General features: G+C 34.1%; 3 protein-coding genes across 4 annotated transcripts; 2 read left to right on the forward strand and 1 right to left on the reverse strand.

Annotated features, from left to right (window-relative positions):
* The first annotated feature begins 2111 nt into the window (after positions 1–2111).
* Positions 2112–5550, forward strand: LOC131653778 (receptor-like protein kinase HSL1). 2 transcript variants are annotated; one of them, XM_058924055.1, is made up of 3 exons: positions 2112–3620; positions 3717–4928; positions 5055–5550. In XM_058924055.1, the coding sequence occupies exons 1-3, from the start codon at positions 2321–2323 to the stop codon at positions 5438–5440; spliced, it is 2898 nt and encodes a 965-aa protein (XP_058780038.1). In that variant the 5' UTR covers positions 2112–2320; the 3' UTR covers positions 5441–5550. The 2 variants fall into 2 exon arrangements, with proteins under 2 accessions (XP_058780038.1, XP_058780037.1); XM_058924054.1 differs by having other exon boundaries at positions 2112–4928.
* A 12096-nt stretch (positions 5551–17646) lies between these two features.
* On the forward strand, positions 17647–19370 carry LOC131653779 (NAC domain-containing protein 73-like). Its single transcript, XM_058924056.1, has 3 exons — positions 17647–18059; positions 18205–18397; positions 18528–19370. Exons 1-3 carry the CDS (start codon positions 17943–17945, stop codon positions 19070–19072), a joined length of 855 nt encoding a protein of 284 aa, XP_058780039.1. The 5' UTR covers positions 17647–17942; the 3' UTR covers positions 19073–19370.
* A 273-nt stretch (positions 19371–19643) lies between these two features.
* Positions 19644–22571, reverse strand: LOC131653780 (uncharacterized). Its single transcript, XM_058924057.1, has 2 exons — positions 21800–22571; positions 19644–19987 (listed from the first exon to the last, which is right to left on the reverse strand). The coding sequence occupies exon 1, from the start codon at positions 22471–22473 to the stop codon at positions 21805–21807; it is 669 nt and encodes a 222-aa protein (XP_058780040.1). The 5' UTR covers positions 22474–22571; the 3' UTR covers positions 19644–19987; positions 21800–21804.
* Between the last annotated feature and the right edge of the window lie 767 nt (positions 22572–23338).

Below are 23338 nucleotides of genomic sequence, written 5' to 3' on the forward strand. Positions count from 1 at the left end.
ATTCTCTATTTTTATCCTCCTTAAAATCAAATCATAATTTAGAGTCTATTGGAGTTCAGAATCCTTAACATAGATTACCATTTAAAAAATACTAACAATTCAACTTGAAGTTTTTCAACAAACCTTTCGAGACTTTGGGGAGCAAAGTCGAGTCAAAAAGAAGAACACAACTAAAATTTCGGAATTTGTTGGTAATGTTGATCTTGAATGATTCATGAACAATAATAATCATTGATTGAGAACTAATACAGTGTAACTTTTTAGGTGCCACTAAATTCAATATTAGATGTTCCACCATCATATAGGCTCATAGCAAATTTCAACGATAGTGTCCATCATTTTAAGTTGTATACATGTATGGAATTGAAGATTTTAACATTTTGTCTATAAAGCCCTATTTTTATATTCAGCATTTCACCATTTTATTGATATAAATAGCAAAGCATGATTATAATGACAAAGGATGTAAATAAATAAAAAAAATCAAAAACTTGGTATTCGATGAAAATATGGGTTGATAGTTAGTGTAACTTATAGAAAGAAAAAACAAAAAATTTAGTAAGCATAAGATACATAAACAATTTCTTTAAATTCTGAACTAAAAAACAAAAACAGTAATAAGGGTGAAAATTCAAAAAGGCAACCAGAAAGTGGTTTAGTTCAATAGTAATTTTCTGGTTTAAGACAACCCAACCCTTGAAATTTGAAAGGACTCCTACTACACACAAGGTTTCAAAGGTTTCGGATCTTGCCCGTGTAAAGGGGGCCCCTCAATCCTAGTCTTATGAATTTGGAAACATCTTTCTTATTTTCAACAATTCCTATATCTTTAAAGTTGACCCATAGCCATAGCCATAGCCATAGCCATAGCATAGTCTTGGACTCGAAATTTCTCTAGTATTTTCGGTGTTTACTATACAGCTACATAAGTTGCATGGCTATTAAAATTTTTTTTTTATGTAATCTAGAGAATACTTTTAATATAAAATATTATATTTTTAAAATTTAATTAAATTTTTAGTTGTTTAACCTAGTTATTAGTTTTATTTTAAATTTTATAATTAAGTTTTATAATTTAATTTTGTTAATTTTATAATTTAGTTAATTCTTTCTATTACTCTATTTCTCTCAAAATAATTTGCATTATTTCTATTACTCTATTTCTCTCAACATAAAGTGAAAGAATAATAAATATAAAGTATTATTTTTTTAAAGTAAAATATGGGATTAAAACAAAAAGAGAATACAAAAGAGAGAGGTGGGACCGGACCAAACTCTCTCAAGGATTAGAAAATCTAAAACTAGAAAAACCTAGCTATAATTTATGAATTACAAGAGGAATGATTAAAGAAGGGGTCATGTTCCAAACTAATGGGAGGGGAGTATCCAAGCCTCAAGGGATACAAGTCCAAAGAGGCAAACAAATCAACACATTGATTTAGTACTTCGCAAAAGATATGAGATTTATACAAAGACATCGATTTAAGGAGCACCTTGCAATTTCCAGAAACCAAAAAGAAGTCATTAAAGAGATCAAAAAGTACATTTAAATCTTCTGAAATAAAAACCTTATAATATTTATTTAAGGGTTTTGCTAACCAGTGCTCCAGGACACTCTTTAAACATACTAAATAAAAAAAATATTCTTTATAAAAATCAACATTTCAATTTCTAATACATTTTTAATGCATTAAATACACGCATTTTAATAAAAACTTATCTCTTTAATCACTTAAAGAGTGTCCCAAGACCTTAATAATATTAGTTAAATAAGAAAAATAGTAACACCAATAACTTTTTTATTTGGTGCTAAAATTGGTTTCATTGTATCTCTAAAAATACCTTAGTCGGTTAGTATATTTTAATATTCTTTAAATTCTATGCGCTAAAAAAGGTTTGTAATATTTTCTTTTTACTTTTCTTAAATTATAAAACATGAAATAATCTACATACTATACAAGCTTAATAGAATTACTACATGTAAGGTAAATAGAAACAACATATAATTGAGAATAAATCTTTCAAATAGAGAATAACTTCAAAATCAATAATATATCAGTTACTTTCCAAATAACATGACAATCAATTTATGTTATTGAATCACACACATACACTGCATTCATATGATGTGGACCTCATTTTGTCGTTCAAACTCGTCCTTACAGTCAAAGACACAGCAGTTTCTTCAAACTGTTCATACTACACACCCACCGCTTCATTTCTCTCCCAATCCTTCTCTGAAAATTGTTCTCAATCACTAATCAACACTTAACTAATAAACACAAATGTTGAATTGAATGAACACCACAAACATAGGAAAATGTCGAACCCATTGTTCCTCGTACTCCTGTTTCTGTTTTCTCTCTCACTATTTTCTTCTTCCACTTTCTCTCTCAACCAAGACGGTCTCTTTCTCCTTGAAGCTAAACTCCACCTCTCCGACCCTTCAAATTCCCTCTCCACCTGGAACCACCGCGACCCCACTCCCTGCAACTGGACCGGCATCCATTGCAACAACCTCACCTCCGCCGTCACCTCCATCAACCTCCCTGACTCCAACCTCTCCGGCCCCTTCCCCACTTCCCTCTGCCGCCTCTCTTCTCTCTCCTACCTCTCCCTCCCCAACAACAACCTCAACTCCACCCTCCCTTCCACTATCTCCGCCTGCACCACCCTCCGCCATCTCAACCTCTCCCTCAACCTCCTCTCCGGTCAACTCCCCTCCACTCTCTCCACTCTCCCCTTCCTCCAAACCCTCGACCTCTCCTTCAACAACTTCTCCGGCAACATCCCTCAATCCTTCGCCAACTTTCAACAACTCCAAACTCTCATCCTCGTCAACAACCTCTTCACCGACACAATCCCTTCCTCTCTAAGCAACATCTCATCTCTCAAACAGCTTCACCTCGCTTACAACACCTTCCTCTCTGAAGCTCCGATCCCAACCGAATTCGGAAGCCTCGTCAACCTTGAAAATCTATGGCTCTCCGGTTGCAACCTTATCGGTCCCATTCCCGTTTCTCTCCGTAAACTCGTTAACCTCAAGAACCTAGACTTGTCGCAGAACATGCTCAACGGAACCATACCGGAAACTGTGATATCCGGATTAACCAGCATTGTTCAAATCGAGCTTTATCAAAACTCTTTCTCCGGCGAGTTGCCGCGTGTCGGTGTATCCAACTTGACTCGGTTGGAACGTTTCGATGCTTCGGAAAATTACCTGACTGGGACGATTCCCGGTGAGTTGTGTCGTTTGAAGAAACTCGGGTCTCTTAATCTGTACAATAATCAACTCGAGGGTTCTCTGCCGGAGAGTTTAGCTTCGTCGGAGAGTCTATACATGCTTGTTTTGTTCAACAACTCACTCTCTGGGAATCTACCAACTGGTTTGGGGAGCAAGTCGAGGTTACAGATGCTTGATGTTTCGTTTAATCAATTTTCCGGTAACATTCCGGCGAGTCTGTGCTCTCAGGGAACGTTGCAGGAGCTGTTGATGATTTACAATTCGTTTTCCGGGGAAATTCCGGAGAGTCTTGGAAACTGTTTGAGCTTAACAAGGGTTAGGCTTGGGAACAATAACCTCTCTGGTGTTGTTCCTTCTGGTTTTTGGGGTTTGCCCCGTGTGTATCTACTTGAGCTTGTTGAGAATTCTTTTTCTGGGTCAATTTCTAATGCAATTTCAAGAGCTAGTAATCTTTCAATTTTGTTGATTTCAGGGAATAGGTTTAACGGGTCGATTCCCGAGTCAATCGGGTCATTGAATAATCTCGGAGTGTTTGTTGCTAGCGGTAATAGTCTTACCGGTCGGATTCCGAGCAGTATGGTTAAGTTAAGCCAATTGGGCAGGCTTGTTCTTAGGGATAATCAGTTTTCTGGAGAGATTCCTCATGGAGTTGGTGATTGGAAGCAGCTCAATGAGCTTGATTTAGCGAATAATAGGTTTGTTGGTGATATTCCAAGTGAATTAGGAACCTTGCCGGGGCTTAATTTTCTTGATCTTTCTGGTAATCTTCTTTCTGGTGAAATTCCAATGGAGCTGCAAAATTTGAAGCTTAATTTTTTAAACCTGTCGAATAACCAGTTATCAGGGGAAATTCCACCTCTTTATGCTAATGAGTATTTTAAGGACAGTTTTGTAGGAAATCCTGGTCTATGCGGCGATATCTCTGGATTGTGTCCGATTTCGGGCGAGAAGAGTAAGAATAAGAACTTTGTGTGGGTTTTCAGGTTCATATTTGTACTTGCTGGTGTTGTGTTAGTTGTCGGGGTGGCTTGGTTTTACTTCAAATTCTGGAATTTCAAGAAGACGAAGAAAGGATTTCATTTGTCGAAATGGAGGTCGTTTCATAAAATAGCGTTTAGTAAGTTTGAGATTGTGAAACTGATGAGTGAAGATAACGTGATAGGGAGTGGATCTTCCGGGAAGGTATACAAAGTGGTGCTGAGTAACGGAGAGACAGTTGCGGTGAAGAAATTATGGGGAGCAAAGAAGACGAAAAATGGAAATGTTGATGATCATGAAAAGGATGGATTTGAAGTCGAAGTTGACACATTGGGAAAGATTAGGCACAAGAATATTGTAAGGTTATGGTGTTGTTATAACAATGGTGATAGTAAGCTTCTGGTTTACGAGTACATGCCAAATGGAAGCATTGCTGATTTTTTGCATAGTAGCAAGAAAAACTTGTTGGATTGGCCAACTAGACTTAAAATCGCTATCGATGCAGCTGAAGGACTCTCTTATTTGCATCATGATTGTGTAGTTCCTATTGTTCACAGAGATGTAAAATCTAGTAACATTTTGCTAGATGAAGAATTTGGTGCAAAAATTGCTGATTTTGGAGTTGCGAAATTTGTTAGAGGTGTTGGCAATGGCACAGAAGAACCCATGTCTATGATTGCAGGATCTTATGGTTACATTGCACCAGGTAGTAATACTAATAATGCATTAATCATTGATGTTCCTGTCTTTAGAATCTTGTTCTCAACATGCGTCAATTCTATGCAAATTAATCGTGCTATAAACTAATCGCGCTTTCATTTTAATGATGCAGAATATGCGTATACTCTTAGGGTGAATGAAAAGAGTGACATTTATAGTTTTGGTGTAGTGATTTTGGAGTTGGTAACTGGAAAACAAGCTATTGATCAAGAGTATGGAGAAAAAGATTTGGTAAAATGGGTTTCTTCGAAATTGAACGAGGAAGAACTGGATCAAGTGATTGATCGAACTCTTGATTATTCGAAATACAAAGAAGAAATAAACAAAGTACTCAAGTTGGGAATTGTTTGCACAAGCTCTCTTCCTATAAACCGTCCTTCGATGAGAAGTGTGGTGAAAATGCTGCATGAAGTAACATCAGGTTCCAAATCCAGAAGTGGAAGATTCTCTCCTTACTATCAAGAAATAGTCTCTGATAATGATCATTCGGAATCATAAAACTAGATTTACTTGTCATCATTAAACTATATAGTAATATTTACATGGAGTTCTTAAACTACATAATATCAGGAAAATTTGTTAATAGATATCCTCAAATGTTTCATGCAGCATGCTTCAGCCCATATCTACTTGTCTGCTTATGCTTTGCTTAGAGCCTTAGACAATGAGATACTTTTTGGAGGGCTTGTTGTTATCGTTATTGAGATTTTTATTCATAAAAATAAAGGTTAAATAAGTTATTAGTCCCTATAAATATTTCAGTTTTCATTTTTAGTCTCTCCCTACCTTTATGCAACGGTTTTTACAAAAAAAACCGTTGTCAAAATCCTGGAGGAACTAAAAATAAAACTGCAATATTTATAGGGACTAAAAATTTATTTAACCCTAAAAATAATTTCAAATTTGGCAACTTTTTCAAGTTGAAATACTTTTAATGGACTTGTTATCATTGAATTCGAATCCTAACAAATCTCACATCCTGTTTTTTTTTCTTCTTCTTTCTTTAATTAAAGTGTGATTCAACTTAGTATGATTGCAATAGAAAACAACAGTGATTGACATCATACTCAGACTCAAAGCATGATTTCATAATCAAGTGTGCAACAACTTCACATCTCAATGGATATTTCCCTGCAAAGCTTCCTAGTTTGAACGGACGGAATTAAGGAATTAAGATAATTGATGCAAGCAAATAAAGATTGTGTTTGAATATCAAGATTGTAAATCAAATGAAAACATGGGGAGATAATGTGTACAATCAATAAGTGGTTAAAAAGATCTTGAGTCCAATCATGTAGTAGTGGGCTATTGAGGAATCAAAGGATTTTGAAAACATGACCAAAGAAGAATGAAAAAGATCACTTGAAGTTCATAATCAAAGAGTGAATGAAAGATGATACGACAAGGCCAAAACATAAGTTGCACTGCAAGTACATTTAAGTAAAAAGGACAAGAAATGCAAAGTGGTATGGAAATAGAGGAATATGAAGCTAACACAAATTAAATATAAGAAACGCTTAGTAATATTAAAATCCTTAAAATCAAATGAATGGAAAAAATCATGGTGGTTTAAGGGAATCTATATCTATATAGGTGGAAACAACAATTAGAAAAAGGGAAGAAATTAAATAATAACAAAAGTAGTATCTAATGTTACAACATCTAATGATTTTCGATTAATTATGTTTAAATTTTATGAAGAAATAGCAAAAAAATTGAAGAAATAAAACAAAATGATGAAAAAATGAAGAAAATTATGGAGTATGCCTACTAATTTGATCTTAGATGAAGTTTCGTAATTCGAATTGAGACAAGACTTTTTGAAAATGAAAACTAACAAAAAGATCTAGCTGTTGGAAAATCGCTGTCACAATGGCTTTATTTTTCTGTCACGGTTTTTTTTTTGTTATTTATAGGAGAAAGAGAGGAGAAGAAAGGGATGGGCATTCTCGAGACTCAGATTTCAACGACAAAGCAAGTTTGAGAGTCTAGAACAAAGTATTTCATCATCGAAAGCTAAATTCTAACCAGAAATTTATGTATTTGTTTCTTTATCACTTCAATTACAATTCCTCTAAGTATGAATAACTATGTTTTATTGATTATGGCTTGTTAGATGAACTTGTATGAATCTGTTGGGACATATGTTTAGGTCTTTGTACTATTTACATATTGGATATATTCAGTATCATTATTTAGTTTAATTTTGTGTTCATTGCTTTAAATGTGTTTACAAATACATATATCGATCTAGACTCGTAGTGATTATACTGACCATAACTTTATGAATTCGAACTAAATTAATTTGTACAACTTAGTAATTGATTAGGGATTAGGAATTATAATTTGTGACTTAGGAGTTAACGTAGAAAACATTGTTTGTTTTAACTAGCCAGTTGAACAAATGGATTAGGGAGTGTAATGTAGAATAATGAGTTATACACCAATAAATTGGGTATAACGGCTAAGTTAAATCGTCGTAACCAGTGATAAATCATCTTAGGAGAAAATAGATGCCAACATTAATAGTGATATATATGGGATTTGAAACAATATCTAATTATCGTTATCTGATAAAAAAATTTACCAATTTTATTTACGCTTTATTTTACCCAATTAAATCTGAAAACCTCCAATTTTAATTTCAATAACACGTGAATCGCTTTGTTAAAATAACACAATCCATCTGGAGAAAAACTTATAAATTTTATTACTTTGATACAATTAGTACACTTGCAAATTGTTCATCATCGATCCCCGGGGCAGCGGTAGTAACCTTGGTGTCAGGTATAGGAGTAATGGTCGTAGGAGGGGCATCACAACCTGGCCAAAAGGAGCAGTGGTTTATAGAACAATTGCAATTTATCCATGTTATCTTCAAGATGCAATCTCATATGTAAAAAAACGTAGTACTCTGTCCTCACCAAAGATTTCTTTCCTTTCTGCACGATCGACTGCACTCACGAACACATAACTATCAATTCGCTTTCCCTCTGCTCAGAGGAAGTAAATTCATCAAGTCCAAACTCTTCTTCATAACCAAGTGCTTGAAACCAAGAACGTAGGTCCTCCTTCATTGTTACCTCTTCGAAAGAAAAAAGATCTGACTTGACGCGGTAAAAATTGATATTATGATGAAAGTGAGGCCAAAACTAATACTTTAGGAATATACTTGTATAGAAACAAAAAAATTCAATCAGGGAGTTGCTAAAGTCGCGATGGGCCTTTGAAGTGAGGTTTCACTAGCAAGAAGCGCCTCAAAAAATTGCCCCTATCATGGGTGAAAGGGTTGGACAAAAGATCATCCTGGTGGAAAGTAATAAGTATTTGGTCATGGGTGTCGTCTTGAGAGGTGCACACCATATCAGCCCAAGGAAAGACTTTCAAGACTTATGCTCGGCAGAAAACATGAACACCCTCATATAAGCCTAGGCTACCATATGAAGTTGGGAAGGGGAAACCTTCAAGTACTTTAGGACGACCACCTAAAAAGTCAAAGAAAGGAAGCCACAATCAAATCCTAGTGAACAAACATTAATAAAGCGCCACAAAAAAGTCGTCAAAGGAACTACATATATTTTTGAAGGTTAAGGAAACACAAGAAAGAGGGGTTTGAATTGGGTTTCAAGAATAATTTTTTTACCAACCAATACAAAAAAAACAAAGAACTTAGAAAAAATGGACACAATATTTTTATCCTAGTTCGCTATTAATGAAGCTACCTCCAGTCCACCCGCCAAGGTGATTTCTCCTTCTCACAATATTTTACAACCACAAAGACCTACTATCAATATGTTTTTGAGAATTATGACTATACCCTAGTCCCTCAAGAAACAAAATCAACGCAATAATTGAGATACAAAAGGCGTGTTTACAAAGTTGCTTCTATGAAAGCATATTAGACAAATGAAATACAACGATTAGCAGAAAAGTGTTTGATAGCAAGTATATGAATAAAAGTTCCTTGCTTTACAACTTTTCTCACAAAGATGAAATATTTAAGATCAAGATGTTGTGCAAACTTTCGCGTGAGAGTTGTATCAAAAGTTCTTGTAAATTTTTTTCTTTTTAATTCTTCAAGTATTCTTTGTATAGGCAAAGAAAGATTCGTTGAAGGGTGAATATGGAATTCTACATTTCTTAGCCGTATCCTTGCATAACGGTCAACAGAGAGTGGTAGACAAAATGATACCATAGTATTGTCCTTGCGCCACAAAATCAGTGTAATGGAAGGAATGTTTGATCTTGTACCATGTACTATTCACTCACGTAAAACCTTTTTGATCTTATCTTCTAATCTTCAGAGGCTTCTGGATGCATGTTGATGAAACATGCTTAGAAGGATCAAAAGCTGAAAGAGAGTCTTCAGAACCTTGTCTTCAGAAATTGTGGGTCTTGCTTATTTTACTTTATTTTTCTATTTAAAAAAGAAAATACATTTCTCCTCAATTTTTTAAATAAAAATCAAGGGAATGTGTCACACACCTACAACAACGAATCTTTATCCTACATTTTCTTTGATAATATTTGCTTAAGACAATAAATTTTTGAAACTTAAAGAAGCTTGGAAAAGTTCTCTATGATGCATTGCAAGTGCAGAAAAAATATTTCCAATATTTAGACCTGATAAATCCTTACTTGGAGATAATAACTCCTTAGAAGTTGATTGCATGCAATCCATAAAACTTTTAAATAATGAGCACAAATGTATCCAACTGGATATGGATTACAGCAAATATGTGTTGTTCTCCAAGAATAACAGCTACTATGATAACATTGCATTTGTTGTAATAATGTAATTTAATATTGTGTGTTAATTATGTAATGTTAAAAAAAAACTTATACACCATTATTTACCTAGGTTTTTGTCAAAAACTGAGGGTAAAATTTTGGCGTGATAATTGAGGAATATTGATCATCGTCCTTAAACAAATTTGTGTCGTCCAGTTCATGAGTAACAACGCTCAAGACATTTTCATTAGTGATCCACGTGAAGCCTAACAGACATCCATTATAAAAGCATTTTGAATATTAGTAATTTTTAATGAAACATATAACATAAAAACTTTGAAGCACAAAAACCTTGGTAAAATTCTCTACGATAGATTGCAAGAGCAGAAAATAAATTGTGTTTAAGGTTTGTGTTCTTCAATAATCATTTTTTTACGGTGTTCTTCAATAGTCATATATTCATTCATTTAACTACTCCTTTTCTTGTTTTACATCAAAACAAATAAATGCAAAAGGAATCTGGAATATATTGCATCCAACATTTTATCTTCTCCAACATTTCAATGAAACGAGGATCCAACATCTGATCTTCACCAACAGTGATGACGATGAATCATATTCAAAAATCATTATATAAAAATATCATGTGTAAACAATGTAATATTATGGGTAAATAATTAATTAATTATTATTCTGTAGTTTGTAATGAGTTTAAAAACATATTAATATTACCCATATGTGTTATTTATAAACCGAGAGGTATGATGAGCTAGCTTTGAAAATATTAGAAGTGTAGATGCTGGATTTCGAACCCATGTGCATACACATTTTCCCCTATGTGTTTTAAAAACCGATGGATAAAGTTGACACTTTTCATGAGGCCCTTTATTACCTCGCTCCTGTAGCCGAGATTAAATGTATTTCGCGTCCGAGGTGAAACGTGTTATTTGTAGTAGTGGAAATTGTTATCTTCTAGAAGTTTCAAGAGGTGTTGCATTTCAGTTTTATCCCCATCAGTACTAATTTAGTTTGATAGCGCCTATTGTACGCTTGTCTAATATTTACGATATTACTGGGTCTTTTACGCTTCAAGGTTGCAAGTATGTTTTTCGGTTGCACCAAATTCAATGTCATGTTATAAACACATTCTTTCTCTTCCAACATGAGACGACATGCAATTGAATGACCAACTAACTTTCACACAAATCATGGTTATGTAAACCACATATCACATTGAAACTCCATTTGTTATTTCCCAACCGATAACCACACAACTTAAAATAACACTCACATTTTCTTGAATCGGTTTCATCTCGTTTGAAATTCTTAGTTTATATTTTCCACTTCTTTCACATGTCAATGTTACAAATGCATCTCTTCTATCCTAACCATTATCAGACCTTCCGATTACAACATCAAACCCCAGTTTGGATGTCTCTATACGAATCCATTGAAGCATGTGATCACGAAATTCAAACTCTTGTTCATTTTTAAATTGGTTGCCAACATATACCTCCTTCATAACTACACGTGAGGCATATAGAGACACATTAGGTTTTGCGAAAAACATTGGGATGCACCATTTTTTATAAAAACAAAAACATAAACTACTCAGCAACATCTAAAACAGAAAACAGGTTGCTGGAAAATGAGAACAGACAACTTGCGAAAATACATCTCCGGATAAGTTCATAAAGTCGGAGATACATTTCTGAAACGATATAACTTTTTTCGGCTTAAAAGCAGGATTAATGTCATCAATGAGGCTTGAAATAAATGAACTTTCTCTTCAATTCCAACTTCCTTTGCTCCTTTTGATTTGATGAAACACAAGAATGAAGTTTAAGAGTGAAAATCTTTACCGAGAATGGAAGAATTTTTGAAAGGGTTTTTGGAAAAGTTGGATATGGGATCTGATCATGTTGGTTCCTAGCAATAACATATTTGATTTTTTCGGAGATGCATCTCCGAAATAATTTGACATGCAAAGGTTCCAGATTCTCAATTCTTGCTTCAATTATTCTAAGTTACATCTCCAAATAACTCACTAGAACGCATAAAAAAAATCATTACATACTATGTAACGGAGATGTATCTCCGGGATAAAATTTTCATTAGTTATAGGATGACAGTATCTTTATACTTGCTGTGTAATACAAACAGTGCTTCAAAAAAAATATTTTTTAAAAATTGAAGAATATTTTCGATTCTCTATAAAATTCTTTTCCACCTCCTAGGGTATACTAAGAAATGCACAAAACCCTTCTACTGATTGATTACTAGGTCATTTTTTCCGGGGAATTAAATTTAGTAAGTGACTTTCTGAACATATTAAATGAAGAATGTAGGTTATGTAAATTTTATATTGTCCGTACATACCAAATTTTGTATGAAGTCAATGTGTGAATTTTTGTCTAACAAGTTTAACTAGCTGTTGTTGATGCTGTTCAATAAAATTAATTAGTTGTGATTGTTAGTGAAAGAGTTGAATCTATAATTCATATCATAAATGTTTTTTTGTTTTTTCTTCTACACATTAAGTCAACTTATCAGTTATTGAGTTTTAAACAACAAAAAGTCATCTCCAATTTCTGCTCATCAACATTTTTATTAAAAGAATAATTTAATTACTATATTCACACATTTACATATAAATATGAATAATTCTGAATTTAAAATCTAATTTGTGAGCATTACAACAATTATATATTTTTTGGTTTAGAGTAGTTTTGGATTGAGGGTGAATAAAATTGATTTTGACAGAATTGAAATTTGGTAAGATTAATTTTAACAAAATTTAATTTAACATAATTGATTTCAAATAAAATCAATTCTAAATGCAGATTCAATTCTACTTTAGAAGAACTAAATAAATAAGATACTGTAGATTTGAATTCGTGTATCTGCTGTCAAATATTTTTAGGCATATATCAACTTAATTATTTATCTAGACTAAGACAACTACATTTATTTTCACTTATAGTACTTACACAAATGTAATAACGGGTCAATGCAAATAACCGTCAGCTCATAAGTAAATGTTGTTAGATATATGGTATGATAATCCTGGATATCTTCAAGAATCGTGTTTGTTCACTTTCCGAACAAAGTATTTCGACCCTATTCTTTGTCTGGGTTCACGAAATCTTTACGGGGATAATTCTTGAAGAACGATCTGTTTCTGACAATGGAGAACAGATCAGAATGTAGAGAGGAAGTGTGTAATTTCGTATATCAAATCGAGACCAAAAGACTCCTTATATAGAAGACCAATAATAGAAACGAACAGACACACCTTTTCGGAAAACAGTTATGTCTGTTGGAACGGGTGCAACTATTCAAACGAATCGTTATGTCCGTTGGGAACGGGTGCAACTATTCAAACGAAACGTTATGCCCATTTCTATTATTCATATTCAATTACGCGTTTGGCTCGACGAGCGTGCACTCTGCACTACCCTAACTTGTTTCAAACTTAATGCATAATTGCATTGGCCTATAGTAAATCACATTACTACCAAAATGCACTGATGATACTAAAATCACCAACAAACTCCCCCCATTTTAGTATAATCCTTGATTTACTTTACAGGTATAACGATCAAACAAATGCATAGAAGAAAATGTCTTACGATTGAATTTTCATCTTAGTACAAATACACATTCCAAATATTCGAAAATCGGGGTGTCATAATGATTGAACCCGTCAATCCATTTGAATATCTAAAGATATAGTACACATATGTTTCTTACAATACTCTACTATTCATACTTGACACTTTACAAGCCATGTGTCCTTATCCATTAATAAGCATATAGGAAGCCAAGTCCAAGCTTCTTGAAGCGGCAAAACTTCATGCTCACATAGGTGATCCTTTTAATCTTGCACCTGCATTAGCAATTTTTCAAAAGAACCATTAAGAAGATATACTTCAACCTAGCCATCACTTGCAGGTCTGAGCACATACCTTGGGAAGATAAACACAATTGCTCCAATCTTTAACTATGATCTTTCCACATTGAATTCTGCTTCTAACGTTGTATTAGAAGGGAATTGGGTATACCATAACTAATAGATTTAAATGGACTTTAATCTCATCCCAATTACCGACTTCTTCACTAAGTCTCTTGCTAACCCCTTCGTCAAGTGGTCAGCTAAGTCTTGTTGCGACCGAACAAACTCAATAGATATCACCCCATTCATGATTAATTCCCTAATCATACTATGTCTAATACCCAAATGTCTAGACTTTCCATTGTATATTTGACTATACGCTTTAGCCAGTGTGGCACTGCTATCACAACGGATAGAAATTGGTGATATCGGTTTAGGCCATATCGGAATCTCATATACCAAGTTCCTTAGCCATTCTGCTTCTTTACCAGCAGCAGCCAATGCTACAAACTCAGATTCCATTGTGGAACTAGTTATACATGTTTGCTTTTTGGAAGCCCATGAGATGGCACCTCCCCCAAGCAAGAACACCCATCCACTTGTAGAGGATGAATCTTCAACATTATTTATCCAACTAGCATCCGAATAACCCTCTAACACCGAAGGAAATCCCATATATGACAATCCATAATCCATAGTACCCTTCAAGTACTTGAATGCCCTAGTTATTGCATGCCAATGATGTCTACTAGGATTACTAGTAAATCTGCTCAACTTTCCAACCGCATAAGCAATATTTCGATCTAGTGCTAATCATAGCATACATCAAAGAGCCTATAGCTCTTAAGTATTCGAGTTGATCCACAGGTTTACTTGTATTTGGCATAAGCTTTTCTCCTGGATCCATGGGAGTACTTATTGGAGAACAATTTTCATTATCGAACTTCTTGAGTATTTTCTCAATGTAATGAGATTGCATAATTACAATCCCCTTATTTTCCTGTTTAATCTTAATACCAAGAATAACGTCTGCTTCTCCCATATCATTCATGGAGAACTTTGATGACAAGAAATCCTTTGTTTTATCAACTTGACTTTGGTCGGTGCCAAAGATCAACATGTCATCAACATATAGACAAATGAAAACTCCTTTACCAGATGTATCAAATTTGCTATATACACATTTGTCAGCTTGGTTTAGAATGAAACCATTAGACAAAACAACCTCATCAAACTTTTGATGCCACTGCTTCGGAGCTTGTTTCAGCCCATACAACGATTTAACTAGCTTACACACTTTATGCTCATTACCGGGCATTACAAAACCTCCAGGTTGCTTCATATACACTTCTTCTTCCAAATCACCATTCAGAAATGCTGTTTTGACATCCATTTGATGAATCACTAAATTATGAATAGCCGCCAAGGCAATCAACAATCTAAAAGTAGTGATACGGGCAACTGGAGCATAGGTATCGAAATAATCAGTCCCTTCTTTTTGTCTGAAGCCTTTGGTTACTAATCAATTCTTGTAGATGTTTAGTGTGTAATCACTATGATACTTCCTTTTAAATATCCAAAATATATTTAATGCATAGCAATCGTTGACGAACTTTTGATTTGTGTTTTCAACAATCCTTGGAGAACCTTTGGTTTGTGTTTCAACAATCCGCGGAAAACTTTCCTCACGAGATTCTTATTTGTAGAAATCTCGAATTCCTTATCCTCCGCGATAAAGTTCTCAAAATTTCACATCTTGGAATTCAATAGTTGCATTAGAATCCAAATTCATAGGTCTATATAAACAACAATCCATCTCTATATGATCTTTATATGCCTTATAATAATAAATTTCACCAAACACAAACATATTATTCACATTCAATATATAAAATTATAATTATCAAACTAATATGAATATTGTACTTCCATTTTCTAAAATAAATATTCTAGAAAGATTTCATTTAAAACAATTATAATTTTATGATACTTTGAAAATATAACTTACTAAAACTAAGACAATGTATGCTTTATATATATATTCGGAACGTTTGTTGCATCCGAAACGTTGTGATATAATTTCACATCTCTACATATTTATTATGAATATGCTACAACACTGTTTCAAAATTATATTTCCATCTAATAATATTTAAATTCATTAATGCGGCAATACATAATATAAATAGACATAACAGTAGATTTTCAAAAAAAACTTTTTGAAACACTAATAATAAAAGGTTTGAACATGGTTTACGTCAATACACTATAGAATCATTACCACTGAAAGTTTTTCTAATTCAATTGATATGTATATCGATTAATAATAATCTATTTATAGTACTCTAATTATTTTTATTTTAATGAAAATTAATAAATTGTACCCGGATTGATAATGTCATTATTGTTCTTGAAACTTGTCCAGTTTTCTGAAACTTTTAGTCATCTCCTTGACGGTGCTTCCTCCTCCAGCCATGATTATCAGAAAGAATACTTTGTTCGTTTGTTAGATATATGGTATGATAATCCTGGATATCTTCAAGAATCGTGTTTGTTCACTTTCCGAACAAAGTATTTCGACCCTATTCTTTGTCTGGGTTCACGAAATCTTTACGGGGATAATTCTTGAAGAACGATCTGTTTCTGACAATGGAGAACAGATCAGAATGTAGAGAGGAAGTGTGTAATTTCGTATATCAAATCGAGACCAAAAGACTCCTTATATAGAAGACCAATAATAGAAACGAACAGACACACCTTTTCGGAAAACAGTTATGTCTGTTGGAACGGGTGCAACTATTCAAACGAATCGTTATGTCCGTTGGGAACGGGTGCAACTATTCAAACGAAACGTTATGCCCATTTCTATTATTCATATTCAATTACGCGTTTGGCTCGACGAGCGTGCACTCTGCACTACCCTAACTTGTTTCAAACTTAATGCATAATTGCATTGGCCTATAGTAAATCACATTACTACCAAAATGCACTGATGATACTAAAATCACCAACAAATGTGGGGACAGAACAGTACTTTCCCATTAATTTAGGCTAAATTCATAATGGTAGAAAGTCTCATCTTAGCCGTGTTGTCTATAATATTGAACTTGAATCAGAACACAAAAATAATTGACTTGTAAACTGTTTTCCAATATGTTATTTTGTCTATCCTTCACATAACACAAATATAACATAGCATAGCAGTGGATAGACACCAGACCGTAAGAGACGCAGATTCGAGTCTGCGACATCCTATTTATCCATCTTTAAAGGTTTACATTATAACAACTAGACTACTTATTCATCTTTAAACTACTCGATCAAAATGAAACTACCATCATATGGTTCAAATAACTAAACCACAAATAACCTTAGTTTACAGTTCAACCAATTTGAACTGTTTCGATTCTGAAAATATACATCCATTATAGTCTAATACATATTATCACAGATAGTGGTGTTTGCTTGCTTCTGCCAAATAGAAGCATATAGTATGCTGCAATGCAACTATCAGTGATGTTACATTCTATGAGAGAGAGGTTTCTTGCTATGCATGAAAAGTCCACGTGAAGGAATGAAATTGTTATGGTTGGTTGAAAATCTTTTCTTCAATTTAAATTTCTCCTTATAGTTTTTCTGGTATCGATATTTTTTTAACTTTATCTACACTCCAGCTTGACATTAGACCTAAGTTCTACATTATAGGTTGCTCAAATCCCACTCAACTATTCTACACATCCATGTTCTTAATTATTTCTTTTCAACTTATAACTTGTTTTATTCTAATTTTTAATCTTAATTAAAGCTACCCTTTACTCACACTGAGAAAGGACAAAAAAATCTACATTTATTCCTCAACAAGTTTTCATACAAATATACAAAGCAACTACATTACTTGAGATCCAAGCAATCTTTTTATATTTTTTATTCTTCTCTCTCTATCTCTCACAGTGCAACTAACTCTATGTCTCTAATTTTTAATATCAGTCTCTATATTTAGAATGTTTAGGTGTCACACTCTCTCTTTCACTCCATTAGTAAGAGGAATTATGAAAGACTAACTACAATATTTTAACTTATAATTTCGATTTTAATTACTAAAAAAAGTAACATAGAATTTAATTCCTTTCCACCTCTCAACAAGAAATGGCATGAGGGGAACAACCCTTTAGAAGAGACAAGTTTTTTCTTCTTTTCTTCATCTTATTACTATTATTTATTGCTACTTTAAATATCCATCTCTTAACTCAACCTAACTCTCTCTCTCTAAATCTCTCTCTGTGCCTCTCTTGGTCTATCTTTTTGAGTTTCTGTTTCATTTCTGTTATACACAGAAATGGAATAAGAGAGGTAGAGAAGAGAATAACAAAGGAAATGACTCAGTGTAGTTATCCTGAAGAGAATAATCATAGTGTTCTTATGGAGAGACGCAAAGATAGCATAATCAGAACTTGTCCTACTTGTGGTCATCATATCAAATGCCAAGATCAGGTAATTCTTCGTATTTATCATAACTCCGTAGTTTATGAATGAATGAATGAACATAATCGTATACTGTTTTTTCCTTTGGTGATGTTAAACTGTTTATGATATTATTAGCTTAATGATTCATGAACAAATAATATAAATATCTTAGGGTGCTGGAATTCATGAGCTACCTGGATTACCTGCTGGAGTGAAGTTTGATCCTACTGATCAAGAGATTCTCGAACATTTGGAAGCGAAAGTGAGGTCTGATATTCAAATGCTTCACCCTTTGATCGATGAATTCATCCCTACTCTTGAAGGAGAGAACGGAATCTGCTGCACTCATCCAGAGAAATTGCCAGGTCAATTCTTCGTGAACACTTTTCCATTTTTACGAATCAAAACGACAAGAACTGAACTTCAACATACTTATATATAGCAAAGTCACTTTGTCACTTACAATAACCCACCAAGTATTTAATTTTGTTGCAGGTGTAAGCAAAGATGGCTTGATCAGACATTTCTTTCACAGGCCATCAAAAGCATACACAACAGGAACAAGAAAAAGAAGAAAAGTGCACACAGATTCAGATGGAAGTGAAACAAGGTGGCACAAAACAGGTAAGACAAGACCGGTTTACGTGATCGGCAAATTAAAAGGATATAAGAAAATACTTGTTCTTTACACTAACTACAGAAAGCAAAGAAAGCCAGAGAAAACAAACTGGGTTATGCATCAATACCATCTTGGAAACAATGAAGAAGAGAAAGAAGGAGAATTGGTAGTTTCCAAAGTTTTCTATCAAACACAACCAAGACAATGTGGTTCATTGATGAAAGACTCGTCCTCGTTTTCCGATCAAAAACTAATCGGCGATCAAGTTGTTAACGAGGTGGTTAATCATAAAAACAGTGGATTTGTTGAATATTATAATACTTCTTTCATATCTTTTGATCAAGGGGAACAACATAGATCAAGCAATGCTCAAGTGATTTCTCATTTTCCTGTCCATGATGGTACTTCTTTCATTCCTTGATGAAAGTGCATGGATCCTTGATTACAATTTGAAGAAATAAGTTAATAACAAAACAGTAGTTAAAAGGGTAAAGAGGGAAAAGTAAATGCTTCTTCTGAAAATTAGAGGTGAGGGAAAGGATATATAAGTAAAGAAAAATTATATATATTTGATTGTAACTTTGTTTACTTTTTTGTTTTACAATTTTTGAAGGGTAGCTTATACTCTCATGCTATGTACTATGACACTAAAACATACCATATCAAAGGCTTGATGCCTTTATACTTGGGTAAATATTAACTATCAAATTGTACACAAACATGGCTTTTACCTTAAGCAAGTCTTGAAATACAATTATGTCTGTTTTTTTACTATAAATATGTTTTGATTATACATGTGTTTATATTAGATAGTATTACTGAATACTGATTATACTTTAAACTTTCAAAATAGAAATTAACCTCTTCATATGCCTTTTATAAGACTTCCATATAATCATTTTTTTCTTGATCATCCTCCATGACCTTCAGCTGTGTTTCTATTTTAGGTAGTTTATACTGAAAGAGTCGAATACTGTGTCAATACATCGGTGTAAATTACGTGAATTACAATCAAGTCAATAAGAACTTTAACAACCATAATAAGGTATCCTAAATCTTCAACAGCCATAAAAATTAAGATCAGTTCAACTATAATTGTTTTGCTTATTAGGCCTAACAATTTTCGACATGAAAATTTGTATCATAACCATTTCTTCAACAACCATAACAAGGTATACTAAATCCCAAAACCGTGTCAGCAGCGAGCACGCGGAAACATTTGTCTGTCGAGTTTTTATGGATGTGCTGGGAATCATCTGATGATCAGCAAACATGAACACTGGCACTGGCACGCCTGTTAGCAACAATCTTTCTCCACAAAAAGTTTCTCAAGGCCCTAGAAAGATTAAAGAACAAAAAGAGTTTGAATTAGAACACTCTGAAATAGGTTGGTAAACTTTCACCTGCTAGTTGGTTATAGAATAGTTCTCAAAAGGATTTTTTATTCTGAATTAAGAGTAAGGTGAAAAAAATCAGGAAATATATAGATACATAATTTGTATTCATGGAGCTGCACATCATACCTATACTACACTGCAGTGTTGCACATTGGGAAAATAGCAATTTGTTCAAAATCCATATGCTACAACAGATGTTGTAATGCGCCACTAATGTTGCCTATGGCAGATGGCGGTCCATGGCGGAGAGCCTAAATCCCACCATACCGGCCGCTTTGCGGCACTGTTATAGCGAATTATGGAGGAAAACCCCGCAATATCAGATGATAGTTACCATTGCGGCGAGTCCAAAACCGCCATGTATATCTGCCATTGAGGCCATGGTGCAGCTATTTGAAATCACCGGCCACTTTAGCCCTATTTGACAGCACTTTATACTAAATTAATTAGTGTATTGCAGAACAGTAACAATTGCTTCAAATTCGGCTACTTTTCAGCTCTATAGCTGCTGCTACTAGACATCATTGATTCACTGCTAAACTGCTGGGCAATTCTCTTTACCTCTACTTATTAGAATGAAAACAAGGACAAACCTAAACATCATTACAAGATCCATATGAAAAAAAAAGTTGCAATGCAGGCAGTCATGAACAAACATTCAAAACAGAGAGTCTCAGTACAGGTCTGAGTTCAATATTAGTAAAATGATTTTTCCTTTTGTCTCATCTATTTTCGTACTTATATAACTTATCAAAAAGCTAAACCACAATTCACATCTCTGCTAACTACTCGACTTGTCAAAAGATCAATCAAGCCAAGACATGCAATGTGTGTCCCAAAATTTTACCCATGTTTCTTTGTTCCAAAAGTTATGATGCTAACAAGTTTACTCTAATAATATAATAAACTAACGAGGAGAATAGCCAAAATTGTGTATAGCAGAAACTAAAACAACACAACTATCTTCTTTTTTTAACTAAATTCATATATTTACTCCAAAATAGAAGATGCTATAAATCACTTGATTAATCAAATCAGTTCAACAAGTCTTGTTAACTAACGGCAATAGCTTAGCCAAATATGAACAAATAACTATGGTTCTGCAATACACTACTATCTAGTATAAAATGGTGTCAAATAGCAGCTACAACAACATCCAACTAGATGGATCAACTTTCGCCATAATATTTTATCCAAGACTATGCTTCTATCCGAATCGTTAATCTTGAGATTTTTCTTAATAACTTTTCTTATAGTTTTTCTAGGTCTTCCTCTACCTCTAGCTATTTGACTTCTCTCTATTTGATCTACTCTCCTTACTACAGAATCTACCGGTCTTCTCTCTACATGCTCAAGCCACCTAAATTTATTTTCCACCGTCTTTTCTACTATAGATTACCCCAACACTCTCTCTAATATTGTCATTTCTAATCGTATCATGTCTAGTCTTACCACACATCCAACGCAACATCCACATATCTACTACACTTACATGCACCGCCCAACATTCTGTCTCATTCTACATTGCAGGTCTTAACGCAGTCAGATAAAATTTTCCTTTCATCTTGAGTGGTACTGGTACCACACAAAACCCCTAAAGCTCTACTCTACTTTATTTTTCATTATCAACATTTGAGAACAATAATCCTAGAACATGTTTTGCATACAAAATAGTAACATGATTATTAAAAACACAATTTCAGTAATGCAACATGAATTGCAAAATTGACTTACAGAACATAAAACCTTACCATCATCACTGCTTCTTTTTCTTCCTCAAGAGATAAACATCAGCTTCCTCATAAGCATACTCAGGATGAAGATGCTCATGAGGAACTTTCTCAACATCAAAAACTCCCCCACACATTTCCCAAAAAAGCACATGAGCCTCCGGCGACCTAATCTGATAACCAAGCAAAACAACACCATCTTCAGCCAGCAACGCTTCCATGGCAGAAACAAACTCCGGAACCGACTCCTCAATATAAACAACATCCGCCGCAATAACAAAATCAAACGGAGGATTCAGAGCCTCAATCTGAGACCTATTATTCCAGTAAAGAACGGAGTATTTGAGATTCTTCTTGAGGACAGGTTTGTTAACCTTGAGATTCTTCTTCAGTGCGGGCATCACGGGAGAGATGTCGGTGAGGATTATGTCCGTTAGGCCTAGTAGGTAAAGGCCCATACCGGCGACGCCGCAGCCGCAGCCGAGTTCGACGGCGCGCTTGGTTGGGAAGTTTAGGAGGTGGGTATAGGGGTTGTTTTCGGGTGGGGAGTGGATCCAGCGGTCGACGAATTTGACGAGGACGAGGGAGCAGGGCCAGACGGAGGTTCCGACGTGCATGGAGCCGTTGTTTTGGTGGAGAGAGAGGGTGGCGTTGGCGACGGGGAGTTCGATTACCGGCGAGTCTGTGAACTTCATGTTGTATTTTTCAGTGGTTTTTGATTTCAGAGAGGAATGGAAAATGTAGGGAAGTTCGATTTTGGGTTGTTGTGGGCTGAACCGGGATCAGGCTTCAGTGACTTTCCACTGGAAAGTCACCATGCCATTTAATTAATTTCTACCATAAGATCAATCTAATGCTTCATATTATTTCACATACCTTTCCTTTTTTTTTTTAATTAAATATATTTTTAATTAAATAAAGGAGAAAATTTATATTGAGTTAAAAATACATCATTTTTCAATGCACTCCATAAATCTCTTACGCACCGCGCGAAATTTCATTTTTGCCCTCAACGTCCGTAGATACTTCAGGAAACACTCCATTTTTAAAAAAAATTAGTTTTTTTTCGTAGATGCATCTAGGGATGCGTTAAAATATAGTAAAATTTGAAATTTTCCTAATTAATTGAAAAAACCTGAATGCTCCATAGAGACATAGAGAAATTAATTGAGAAATCTCAAATTTCACTTAGATTTTCTCAATTAATTGAGAATTCTCAAATTAAGTTACAAATTAATTGAAAATTTCTCAATTAATTGGGAAAATCCTAAATTAATTAAGTTTATGAAATCATCCGCAGCTACATCTACGAAGGTTTTGAAAAGGGAGTGCACCGTTTTAAAGCTTTCGTAGATGCATCTACGGAGAAAAAACTAAATTTTTTGAAAAATGGGGCGCTTCCTGAAGTGCATATACAGAAACTGAAAGACATTTTTGTCAATTCAATGGTACGTAAGAGGTCTATGAGGTGTAGTGAGAAATCATCTAAAAATAATATTATCGGGAATATCATATTGAAATACAATAATTCTATGTTTAATTATTTCTGTATATTTTTTA

Source organism: Vicia villosa, linkage group LG2 (assembly GCF_029867415.1).
Source record: "Vicia villosa cultivar HV-30 ecotype Madison, WI linkage group LG2, Vvil1.0, whole genome shotgun sequence".
Lineage (NCBI taxonomy): Eukaryota > Viridiplantae > Streptophyta > Magnoliopsida > Fabales > Fabaceae > Vicia > Vicia villosa.

Bases quoted from the DNA above. Each gene is read 5' to 3' on its own strand.
- LOC131653778 (XM_058924054.1), top strand. From the start codon at position 2,321: ATGTCGAACCCATTGTTCCTCGTACTCCTGTTTCTGTTTTCTCTCTCA. The intron at 4,929-5,054 runs GTAGTAATACTA...TTAATGATGCAG, and splicing joins TTATGGTTACATTGCACCAG to AATATGCGTATACTCTTAGG.
- LOC131653779 (XM_058924056.1), top strand. From the start codon at position 17,943: ATGACTCAGTGTAGTTATCCTGAAGAGAATAATCATAGTGTTCTTATG. The intron at 18,060-18,204 runs GTAATTCTTCGT...TAAATATCTTAG, and splicing joins ATATCAAATGCCAAGATCAG to GGTGCTGGAATTCATGAGCT. The intron at 18,398-18,527 runs GTCAATTCTTCG...ATTTTGTTGCAG, and splicing joins TCATCCAGAGAAATTGCCAG to GTGTAAGCAAAGATGGCTTG.
- LOC131653780 (XM_058924057.1), bottom strand. From the start codon at position 22,473: ATGAAGTTCACAGACTCGCCGGTAATCGAACTCCCCGTCGCCAACGCC.